At 42.7% G+C, this 12,655-nt stretch overlaps 1 protein-coding gene across 1 annotated transcript in view; it reads right to left on the reverse strand.

The window, feature by feature from the left end:
* Positions 1 to 11,900: 11,900 nt before the first annotated feature.
* Positions 11,901 to 12,655, reverse strand: part of LOC103146052 (uncharacterized) — a 2,234-nt gene continuing 1,479 nt past the window's right edge. Inside the window, exons 4-5 of the mRNA XM_016677214.1 lie at positions 12,319 to 12,653; positions 11,901 to 12,227 (exon numbers count right to left, since the gene is read on the reverse strand). Coding sequence (XP_016532700.1) covers positions 12,126 to 12,227; positions 12,319 to 12,653 — 437 coding nt within the window. The 3' untranslated portion in view covers positions 11,901 to 12,125. The remainder of the gene's footprint in view (positions 12,228 to 12,318; positions 12,654 to 12,655) is intronic.

The following is a 12,655-nucleotide window of genomic DNA, read 5'->3' on the forward strand; positions in this document are numbered from 1 at the left end:
GGGCTCCAGGCTTCATACGTGATTGTCGGTGGCAGAAAAGCTTGAGGACAACAGGACTGCGGTGTCAGAGGAGCTTGACACTTGGGGGTTGATGGTGGAAGAGCTAATCGCTTGAAAGATGTTGGCAGGAGAGCTTGAGGCCCGCAGAACTGCGGAGGTATGGGAACTTGATGCCATCGAACTCGAGTCTTCCCTCACCACCAGACAATCAGACTCTAATCTCCTTTGTCGCCAGGTAATCAGACACTTATTTTATATTATGAACTCTAGTTTTGTTTTTGTTTTAGTTAGGCCTCCACTGGCTAGAAATAGTCAGTCTCATCTTGACGCATGGCTTTGGTTCTGGACCCAGTCTCCTTGAGAGGGGCTGGACATACTTCTACTCTGGAGTTGCCCATGGTGAGAGGCACCAGATAGGAGTGGGCATAGTTGTTGCCCCTCATCTCGGCGCCTGTACATTGGGGTTTGTCCTGGTGAACGAGAGGGTTGTTGCGGGTCCTGTAGGTCTGCCCGCTGACCTCCAGGGCTTTGTTGCGGGTCCTGTCGGTTTCCCGGCCTGCCTCCAGGACTTCTTAGCAAGTCCCACTGGTCTCCGGGCTGACCTCCAGGGTTTCGTTGCGTGTCCTGTCGGTTTCCCGGCCTGCTTTCAGGGCTTCATAACAAGTCCTGCTGGTCTCCCGGCTGACATCAAGGGCTTTGTGTCGAGTCCTATAGGTCTCCCGGCCGACCTCCAGGGCTTTGTGGCGAGTCCTTTTGGTCTCTCGGGCGACCTACAGGGCTTCGTTCCAGGTCCTGTCGGTTTCTTGGCCTGCCTCCAGGNGTACTCTAGCGCCTCCTAGTGTCCGTCTGTGAACATCCCAGAAAAGATGTATAGACTTCAAGATTACATCATGTAAAATAAAAAATACAAACATGGACAGACAACTCAATGTCATTAAATTAATTACAGAATTATTCATGACGACATCTCTTTATTTAAAAGAACTTTTATTTGTTAATTTCTTCCCACACAGACATAATACTGACAAAATGAGACATCAGGACACGAGGCTTACCTTTAACAGGAAAATGCACCAGTTTGCTTCTTTCTTGTGTTTATTTTGTGAATTAGTAAAATCTCTCAAACCTAAAATACATAATTTGCTTACTTCTACGGTTTCTCTCCTTGTTCTCTTGGGTAGATATGCAAAGTCGGGCTCATTAATTTGCTCCTGTCATTAGTACAGGAGGGAAACAGATCCAAATCATGTTGGTGAACTCAAGCGTTTGACCTTCGAACATGAACATTATAAGAAAATAACAGCCTGATTGGTTTTTAATAGCTGTAAACATTTATGTCAAACCAGACCCGTGTTATGTAGTAACAGTGTTCAGGGTTTCCCCCAGAAAACTTGCTAAGCCCGGCGGTCAGGGCGCCGAGGTGGTCCACCGGCGGTTCACTGTGTTTTTGTATTAAAGATGCTAAGTAGACAGAAAAAGTAAAAATATTACTGGGTAATTATACGTTACGGGAAAACGGCATCAGTGAGACGCTATTCAAACCCACAACTAGTCTTAAAAACAACTAATCAAAAAATACAATTAAAATGAATATCAATTATTTGTACTTCTGTTTAATCCAAAATACGTCAGTGGCTCCATAAGGCCTTCAGGGGACCTTATGGATCTCTCTGACCTTTGATCCCAGATCTCTCCGCGCAGCCGCGCACAATAACTCTGGCTGACTAAGTAGACAAAGCGTTTGATATAGTTTGGTGCACCGTTTAACTGGAAAAATAATACTAAAATTAATAATAAAATAATATGAAACCGGCGAGATGCGTGACCAAGAGACGAGCGCGAAAGCTCCTCACTGGGCTGAAGCTGCATGATGAATAGCACTGCATCGCTAACCACTAACGCTCCGTCCAACCGGGACCAGAGACATAAACTTTATAGGGAAGACAGGGTCGGATGCTGGGCGGCGAGTTGAGATGTTAATGCCGAATATAATACTGTCCACAAAGATAAATCATTCTCGCCACTCACTCAACGCGCAAATGGCTGCAAACAGACGCGCGACTACAAGTTATTCCTGCGGTTCACATAGAGCTGCGCAACCAGAGCTAACGCGGTTCGTTTTAAACTCTGACCTTGATATAGAGTTCTCTAAAGAAAAATAACTACCCACACTGGGTTGATGTAAATATCCATACCGGTCAGCCCGCGTCCAGTTTGAGTGAAAGGAGGCGCGCGGGATCCGCGTTGAGGTAAAGCAGCGGCAGCGCGAGGCAACCGCAGCTAGGCGCCAGCTGTGTGATTGGTCCGCTCTCCAGCTTTAAATGCATAAACTATAAACCTTTTAGAAATAAATCTGCTCCACAAGTGAAACGCTCAGAACAGGGACGCTTGCAATCCGGCTTAAAGATTTATCTAAAAAATAAAAAAAATAAAAATTAAGCGATTTCCCCCCCAATTATTAATTTTTCTAAAAATAAAAACAAGCCATGCTTAGCCTGGCGGTGGGGCCTAGTAAAGCATGGTGGGCTGCCAGGCTTATATTACACTGGGGGAAACCCTGTAAGGTGTAGCACAGGGGCCCATCTTGTTTAGCCAAATTTCCAGATGTGTGTTGATCTCTACAACTGAGAAAATGCCTACAAGAAAATAACTTCTTACCTACATTACCATATTTAATGAAATTGAAGGACCCAGCTGCAGACAGGAAGTAGGCAATGTCATGAGGAAGAAGATTTATTAACAAAAACCAGAAAACAAGAACTTACAAACAATAGGAAGAACACAGAACCAGGAACACAGAACACCCCCCTCCCCCCCCAAAAAAAAAAACCTCCAGTCCAGTGAGGAGTGATGGAAAATTTGAGGATGAGAACTTCAAAAGCAATGATTACCAACACGAGGAAGGGGGAAGTTGAATGAACTCAATGAGTAACAGCTGTGTGGGGAGCATGAGTAGTGGGAGCAGGGGGAAAATGATTAAAATGTAAACACTTCAGAGCAGGACAAATACTGGGAATCGCTCACGGAACGTGACTGGGACGACAAAAACAGAAAGCGACAAGCAGAACCTGAACTCCAAGGGATCATGAGATAAACCTGCAAATATGAACAGTCGAGAACCTGAGCATGTCCTTACACCAGGATGGTGAAGGAGGTGAAAAAAGACATTTGGAACTATAGAGTCATCAATAAATAAAACTGAGGAATTTTATTTTAAATATGCCTGATTTGTCTACATCAAACAGTTCCTATAAACCTTTCATAATGAATCCAGTACTTACTGTTTCTACATTTTATTAGATTTCCTTGAGATAGATGCAACAGTTGAAGTATAAGAATACATGAATTTCACAAATCTTGCAATGTTCAGGAAAGTGTTGCATTTATATTTATCACCCACCTAAGTATGATGCTCCAAAATAAAATTAAACCATTTTAAGTCTTTTTTTTTTTTAAGTACATACTTGAAAAGCTACAGTCAGATTTAGCAGGAAGATGGGTGAAGCTAAGTACAAATGCACGCCACACTGCTCAGATTTTTGTTTTATTGGAAGATAAACGTTTTAAAACCACGTTTCATTTTATGTTGTAGTTGATGATAAAATATTTTCTCACTCATAACAAACAAACCAGTTTTTTGCTCTGTGTGAAAATTTTTCCCCAGACATGTTTGCTAATAATCAATGAAAATATCACATTTAGAAATGTGATTTTGCTTGTTGGTGCATATTTTTGGTTATGAATGAAATAGCACGGATCTTTGGTATCCTCCTGATAAGATTTATAGGAATTAGACTAAATTTCTTGACTGTGCGGACTCGTGATGATTGGAACCTTTCGAACACGACGTGTTTGAACAGGGGAGAAGTAGGTCTGAACACTGGTCTCTTTACAGGCTGATGCAAGTAGATTGAGGGAGCTGTCAGCTTAACGGTATGATAGAAAAACAGAGAAAATGACCGGATATTTCCTGGATATGTCTTTAAGCTCAATAGTTTTTTTTAAAATTATGGAACATGCCAAGTGTCAATTTTCTCATTTTGATGGAGAATGTTGACAACAATTAGCCAGATTTACCAAGCTAGCTCTGATAAATACTCAACTATTGGAGCCTTCTGTGCTATGGAAGGAGGAAATATAGAGATGTTAGAGCTTTAAATCAGTTTTATTTTTCTGTTTAAAGACTGACTGATCTATTGTTAAATTTCTTACATCATCAGATTATTTCACATGTAACATTTCATATTATAAATGAAATATTCCACCAGCGGAACTAGTAGTTATTTTAATCAATATTAAGGAGTTATTGACTTAAACAAGCTTCTATATCTTGCTCAAAAGTTGCTTATTAATCAGTTTTGTCTTATTTTAAGTGTACCAAGATATTTTCACTAGAAACTGGACAAAAAAATACTTTGTAAAATTTTGCCTTCAAATGATACAAATTCAACTTTACTGATCCCAAAGGGAAATTAAATGTTGTTATAACTCATATAGATTTGATTAATGATAACATTACCCAAACCATGAATTTCAGTGTTTAAATTCTAACTAATCAAACTCAGTTTCGTAGAAAATAATCCGAAATAATTAATTAAAATTGATTTTAAACACAAAAATAGTCTAATTATGGTCATCATGAATATAGCGTCTTATCAGTCTGTATCAATACTTTTTTATTAGTTTTTTTGTTTTAAATATTTGGAATGCTTCCCTATTTTATCCATGGTTTTCACACCAAAATGTTTTTTTAATTATTTTTTTTTTTATTTCTAAGCAATTATGAGGAATGGAGGCGAAACCAGAAACTGCTGCTGTGCAAGTGACTCAACAGGCTGTTGCTAGATAACCAAAGAGTGAGTGAGTTGCTAGGTAACCAAAGAGTGAGTGAGTTGCTAGGTAAGCAAAGAGTGAGAAAGTCACCTCTCTGAAGACCTGCCAATCTGTGGACTGAAAACAGTCCTGGAGCGCACAGGCTGCATCCCTGGGCCACACAGGACTGTCTTCTTCCTTGGCCTAATCTGTGTCATCAGCGGACGATATGCTGGCCAAGATGGGGGCGAGGAAGAGCTCTGTACGCACCGTGAATGTTAGTGTACACACAATCCAGAGTGTAATAAGGATGTCATGCTGGTAAAAACTGAGCAGAGTGTCCGTCAGTTTCACATGGTTAAAGTCCCCTGCAACCATGTAAAATGCCTTTGGGTGCTTCATCTGCAGTGAGCTAATGGTGTCATAGAGCTCCTTCGATGCTTCACCCGGCGGAATGTAAACAATGGTGACGAACAAACTCCCGAGGCAGATAGTATGGCTGACAGCTTTTAACCAGGCCACAGGTCGTACACTAACCTTCATTCACTTACATACATTGTCCTCCTCCCCGTGTTTCTCCTGACCGTTGGTCACGGTCTGCTTGGAATAACTGAAGACCGTTGATCTGGAAGGCTAAAGTCTGGCAAGTTGCTGTTAAGCCAGGTGTCCGTTAGGGAAAGAATGGCACAGTTCTTCATCTCTGCAGAAACTCTTAACCTCAGATCTAACAAATCCACTTTCTTACCCAGTGAGCGGACATTGGCCAGAAAGAGAGTCGGAATTGGTGGCTTCCTAGGCATCAGCTGGGTCAACACGTCCACCCGTTTCCCCTTCTTCTGTTTTCAGGCACAATGTTTCCTTTTGACAGTTGGTGCTCGCACCCTGCTGTTCAGTCCCTTGTCCTCAAGAGCTGCTGTCTCCGAAGTGCGGATTTCAGCCTTGGTGATATATTACCAGTTGAATTGTCTCCAATGGCCATCAGCTAAGCAAAGCTGCATTCAGCTGTAAAGTAGTGGTCAGTTTTATTGAAACTTCAGCAGTTTTCTAGTTGTCCTGCTGAGGTAGTGACATCAATTTGTGACATCACGCAAATTGATGTCACAAAGAGAATTGTCTCCTAACAAGAGATTGAATATGAAAGCTTTTCAAGATAAAAAGGCAATTCCTAACAAATAAATAAAGGAAAACATTGAACAGTTTTTGAAATTTGTCCAGACTTAAAGGATCAAGAATGAATGAGAGCAGTAAGGCGTCGTCTTCTCATTCGAATGAATCACATCTGACTTTGGCTAGAGAGACAGAGAAGCTCGAAGGCATCTTGAAAGAAGTCAGCATAACATCTATTGAGAGACAAACTCTGATTAAAGCAGCCGAGGAGCTGAAGATTCAAGTTACAAACATAGAACAAGCAGCACGTGAAAAAGACGAGCTGCTTCGGGAAAAAGATGAGGAATTAAAAAAACTGTTTGAAGTAAACAGAACTCTAAAGGACAACAACACCACCTTGGAGCTGATAAATGTCGCCCTGGAGCAGGAGAACACCGTCTTGGAACAGGAGAACAATGCCCTGGAGGAGGAGAACACTGCTCTGAAGCTGAAAAACACCACCCTGGAGCAGAAAAGCACCGTCTTGGAGCAAATAAGCACCATCTTGGAGCAGAAAAGCACCACCTTGGAGCAGAGAAACACCACTTTGGAGCAGAGAAGCATCACCTTGGAGCAGAAAAGCGATGCCCTGGAGCGGGACAACAATGCCTTGGAGGAGATAAACACCGAACTGGAGGAAGATTACAACGAACTGCTGGAGGAGAACAACATCGTCAGCCAGGTAAATAACATCTTGGAGGAGGAAAACAATGCCCTGAAAGTGAATCGTATTGTCCTGCAGCAGAGAAGCCTCGCCTTTGAGCAGCAAAACTCCGCCTTGGAGCGTACAAATACTGATCTGCAGCTTGAAGTGGAACAGCTGAACCAAAGGCTGAGGGACAGAGAGGAGCAGCAGAACCAGCAGCCATCTGAAGAGGAAACCCACGAAGACAACTAGTCGGTTTCAGACCAGCCACAGGAGCTGCCATCTATATTCAGACATGTGGTCAGAGGCTTCACCGATACACTTCTGAAAATGTTCGAAACAGACAATCTGAGGTACTGGGTTCAACCATGGTACTTCTAAATAAAGAAGTGTCGTGAGGGCTCCAGGCTTCATACGTGATTGTCGGTGGCAGAAAAGCTTGAGGACAACAGGACTGCGGTGTCAGAGGAGCTTGACACTTGGGGGTTGATGGTGGAAGAGCTAATCGCTTGAAAGATGTTGGCAGGAGAGCTTGAGGCCCGCAGAACTGCGGAGGTATGGGAACTTGATGCCATCGAACTCGAGTCTTCCCTCACCACCAGACAATCAGACTCTAATCTCCTTTGTCGCCAGGTAATCAGACACTTATTTTATATTATGAACTCTAGTTTTGTTTTTGTTTTAGTTAGGCCTCCACTGGCTAGAAATAGTCAGTCTCATCTTGACGCATGGCTTTGGTTCTGGACCCAGTCTCCTTGAGAGGGGCTGGACATACTTCTACTCTGGAGTTGCCCATGGTGAGAGGCACCAGATAGGAGTGGGCATAGTTGTTGCCCCTCATCTCGGCGCCTGTACATTGGGGTTTGCCCTGGTGAACGAGAGGGTTGTTGCGGGTCCTGTAGGTCTGCCCGCTGACCTCCAGGGCTTTGTTGCGGGTCCTGTCGGTTTCCCGGCCTGCCTCCAGGACTTCTTAGCAAGTCCCACTGGTCTCCGGGCTGACCTCCAGGGTTTCGTTGCGTGTCCTGTCGGTTTCCCGGCCTGCTTTCAGGGCTTCATAACAAGTCCTGCTGGTCTCCCGGCTGACATCAAGGGCTTTGTGTCGAGTCCTATAGGTCTCCCGGCCGACCTCCAGGGCTTTGTGGCGAGTCCTTTTGGTCTCTCGGGCGACCTACAGGGCTTCGTTCCAGGTCCTGTCGGTTTCTTGGCCTGCCTCCAGGGCTTAATAGCAAGTCCTGCTGGCCTCCGGGCTGACCTCCAGGGCTTTGAGGCGAGTCCTGTCGGTCTCCTGCCCGACCTCCACGGCTTCGTGTTCAATCCCGTTGGTCTCCCGGCTGACCTCCAGGGCTTTGTGTCGAATCCCGTTGGTCTCCCGGCTGACCTCCAGGGCTTTGTGTCAAATCCCGTTGGTCTCCCGGCTGATCTCCAGGGCTTCGTGTCGAATCCTATAGGTCTTCCGGCCGACCTCCAGGGGTTTGTGGCGAGTCCCTTTAGTCTCTCGGACGACCTCCAGGGCTCCGTTGCAGGACCTGTCGGTTTCCTGGCCTGGCTCCAGGGCTTCATAGCAAGTCCTGCTGCTCTCCGGGCTGACCTCCAGGGCTTTGTAGTGAGTCCTGTGGGTCTCCTGCCCGACCTCCAGGGCTTCGTGGCGAGTTCCGTTTGTCTCCCAGCTGACCTCCAGGGCTACGTGGCGAGTCCCGTTGGTCTGGGGGAAACCCTGAGTGTTACATTTACTTATATTACCACCAGTATGCTTATGTCTCTTGAGAGTTCATCTTACCAGGTTGTTGTTTTTTTTTCTTCAGCTAAGCGCATTAGTTAAACGAACTTTAACATATTTTGTTGGTATTTTGTGACAGACCAACACAATGTATTGTGTAATTAGGAAGTGGAAGGAAAATACCTTGTTTCCAAAATTTTGTTCAAGTAATTGTGTGCATTTGTGTTCAGACTCCAAAATTAAGTAAAATCAAGTGAAACAAGCTTTGTGTCACTTTTCTATCATGTTCTGTCTTTTTATGTTGGTCTACCACGTTTAATCCTAATAACATATATTATGCCCCTCAACGTGATGAGGTCAGTGTATATTATAATAACATATATAAAATGATCAAACGGATCCAGGCTTCCTGTAGCTGCTGTAAAATCTGCTGCTGGGCGTCGGGGTCGTTCAGGTCGGCCTCGGACTGGAAGCGCAGCTCCAACCTCCAACTGGATGCAATCAGAGTCTGACAGATGAACTCATGCTTTTCACTGCAGTCAACACCCCACCACGTTCCGGCGCTCGTATTCACGGCAGCACAGGAAGTCATGTTGGTGACGCCGTTGTTGTCGGGCTGCCCCATCTCCCAGTTGGTGAAGTGAACTGGGGTAAGGTCAGACCAGTTAGCCCAGAGAGCTCTGTGAAGGCCGATCCAGTAGTTCGTCTCAATCAGTGGGTGGATTTCATCGTTCTCAGACATGCTCCTCACCGTGATGAGGTCAGTGTAGTGGGACCGACAGTAGTTCTTGGGATCGTTCCAAAACATAACGGTTTCCACTAAATTGTATTTTGAGCGGCCCTGTTCTGTAAGCAGAAATAAACCCAAGAAGAACATACATGCTTAAGCTTCTTTAAATTGGATTCTCGATGATAGTTCTGCAGTTCTTCCATTTTCTGATGATGGATTGACCACTGCTCTGTCAGATGTTCATGTATAATCTTTCTACTTCTCAATCGTATGCCACTTTGTGCTGGTCTTTCCCATCAAATTCCAATGAAATATGTATCCAAGTTTGTGGTTGTAATGTGACAAAATATGGAAAAGTTTTCACCCATCTTCCTTGCAAACCTCAGATGTCTGCGTGCGCGTCACCGGCGTGAAGGCCACATTACATGTGGACTTTTAATGATTTAGTTGAACGGCTCTTTTACCAGGCTGGAGGGATGATGCAACAAAAGCACTTCGTAGAATACTGAAAAAAATATATGTGAGCATTAGCTTTAATTCAGAGAAGTTGTTTGTTACATCATCCTTCCATCCTGATAAAAGAACCGTCCAAATAAATCATTCAAAGCCCGAAGTTAATGTGGCGTTCCTGCCCTTGATGTATGCAGCAAACTTCTGACTGGACCTATGTTTCCACTGAAGTCAAAAGCATTTTTTATTTTTACTATGCTTTTGTGGAGACAGATGTCAGGGAGCAGAAGTTGTACTCGGCCTTTTAGTAACTAAACTTTGTTGAAGAAACCCAAAGATATTACCGTGGAAGCTTATAAAAGGACGCTCTGTGTCACAAATCTCATCTCGCCAAAGCCCAGTTCGTGTAATCACCGCACACACCTCTTTGGAGCCTAAATTGTTAGGCTCACCGTTTTTCCAGTTGCTAAAATCTTCATGGTTAAAATCTTCGTCTCCCATTGCCCACTTCCAGTTCGCCATGTCGTAGAAAAGCCCGATCCAGGCAAATTTTTCAGGTTCCTGAACTTTCTGGAGCAGTCTGTTGTTTTCCTCCGGGCTGTCTGCGGTGGCCAGGTCGGCGTACATCTCTCTGCAGTACCGCTGAGCTTCAGCCCACGTCTTGGGGGTGCTCATGTAGTGGTACTCTCGAAACAGGTTGGTACACAGAACATAAACCCCCACTGGACAAGGGAGTTTAAAACATGACTAAAAATGTCCACATTTTCTTACCCAAAACTGTTTTTTATGTGGCTTTCTGCAGAAACTCACCCGAGAAGGTGAGAACAAGCAGCAGCAGCTTCTTCATCCTGTAGCTTAAGTTATTTTTAAAGAATTTACGTAATGAAATAGGAACATGTACGTAATGTGTTCTGGTTTGTTGGAGATTGTTCCCATCAGTTTGACTTAAATAGGGTTTCCTAAACAGTTTCTACATTTGTAGGAATTGTCTCAGTTGAATAAAAATGACCAAAGTAAGCCGGACATAACAAAATTTGCTGGACAAAAAAATCGTTCCAGAAATTATTGTGATAAATGATAATATTGTTTGTTTTGAGACCACTTTCAACCAGTACACTGATAATGATATAATAATATATGTCCGCTCTCTCAAAGACTTAAAGAAACCCATTATTTTTAATAAAGTACACTTAACACTGGAAATTGAAAGCATTTTAAAAATCCAGGCTAAAACACAAAAGCCAAAAACAATAAATAAAAAGGACATAAAACACACACACACAACTAAAACCATAAATAAAATGTTGGGTTATCTCTGTAAACAAATTTGTACATGAAAAATGATTCATCATCAGAATGAAAATTGAGTTTGTGTTAAGCTATAATGCGATTATTTGCTTATTTGCTTATTTCTATGTTGATTTCTAACCTCTGAGGAGTTAACCTAAACAAAAATAGCACTACATTAAGGAATGCCCAATATGCTTGCTAGCTTGAAGACATCTCCAGATCTCATTACTGCTTGGATCCTCGCCCTGGCGGAAAATAACTCTCAGACCTACAGGAATGGCATTTGCCTGCCTTTTTTTCCGTCACTCCACCTTATGCAAACACAGTGGAAGTAATTTGTCGCTATCATTAGAAAAGCATGTAAATACGTACAATGAATCAAGTGAAATTAGGTGGCGTCTATATTAAAAACATTATCATCTTCAAAACGTGATGGTAGTCAACAGTGTTGTTAGTCTGAAGAAATTTTGGTAGTTTGTTTTCTAGTTTTACATCCACCCAAAAAGAAGTTTTAAACATTTCTGACACAGAAGTCTTCATACTACAATCACCTGAGACTCACAGCACCTGAGTGCAATGACTGAAATACATTACATTTAGTATTTGTATTAAAAACTCCTAAAAGTCTCGCTATTAACATTTTGCTTAAAAAAATGACAAATTGTGGCGCTAACACACACCAATTTAATAGCACGGTTTATTGCCAGTTTAAAAATAACTTAACATAGTTTTTACACTGACTAAATTAACAAAGTCACAAACATTTACAATGTATTTAAAAGGCACCACTTAAACATTTTGTGGCCAAAGAATGACAAGTTTTACTTTATTTTTTTTATACATTCAAACCACTCTTGCATTGTATTGCATCATAGACTTTTTATTATTATTATTATTATTATTATTATTATTATTATTCTTTTAACAGCCAACAAATGAAAAAGGAAGTAACAGATGGGTATAAAAGCCAAGAAAAAGGTCAGGTATGAAGTTCAAATGGTCCATAGAACTTATGATTCCATGTACAACATAAAACCATCATATAAAGAGAAAAGCAAATCATTTGCATATTTCAAGTTTAGGAAACGCATATGGTATTACAGGTAGTCGTGTCAGGTTTTACTTTATTAAATAGTCAAAATGGACGTTACACAATATTACCTGCATACATACATATATGTAGATTGACATATTCCAGAAAGGATTACATAAATTTATGACTGTTAGCTTAGCAAAAAAAGAGCTACTGAAAATGTCCTTGACTGACTTGACTATGGATGTGAATTTCTGTAGGTTAGGCTTATACATGGTGCATGAAAAAGGCTGAATATGCCTCATGGTTTTTTCTTTGGTTCTTTGTGAAAAATCTGACCATCCGTCTCCATCCAGCGAAGTTTGAACTCTGTTAATCCGTCAGCTTCCATTTTAGCATGCAGCTAAATGTCAGATTAAAAACAAAACCTGTGTCAGGGTATGAAGAACTTTTTGAGGATAGATTGTTCTTAAAGTGGCATTTACAGTATTTACCTGCTGTAAAATCTGCTGCTGGGCGTCGGGGTCATTCCGGTCGACCTCGGACTGGAAGCGCAGCTCCATCCTCCTACTGGATGGAATCAGTGTCTGACAGATGAACTCGTGCTCTTCACTACAGTCAACATCCCACCACTTTCCGGTGCTCGTATCCACGGCAGCACAGGAAGTCATGTTGGTGCTACCTTTGTTGTCAGGCTGGCCCGTCTCCCAGTTAGTGAAGGTCAGTAGGCTGTGGTCAGACCAGTTAGCCCACAGGTCTCTGTAAAGGCCGATCCAGTAGTTCCTCTCAATCAGTGGGTGGATTTCATCGTTCTGAGACGTGTTCCACACT

Source organism: Poecilia formosa, unplaced genomic scaffold (assembly GCF_000485575.1).
Source record: "Poecilia formosa unplaced genomic scaffold, Poecilia_formosa-5.1.2 Scaffold150, whole genome shotgun sequence".
NCBI classification, from domain to species: Eukaryota; Metazoa; Chordata; class Actinopteri; order Cyprinodontiformes; family Poeciliidae; genus Poecilia; species Poecilia formosa.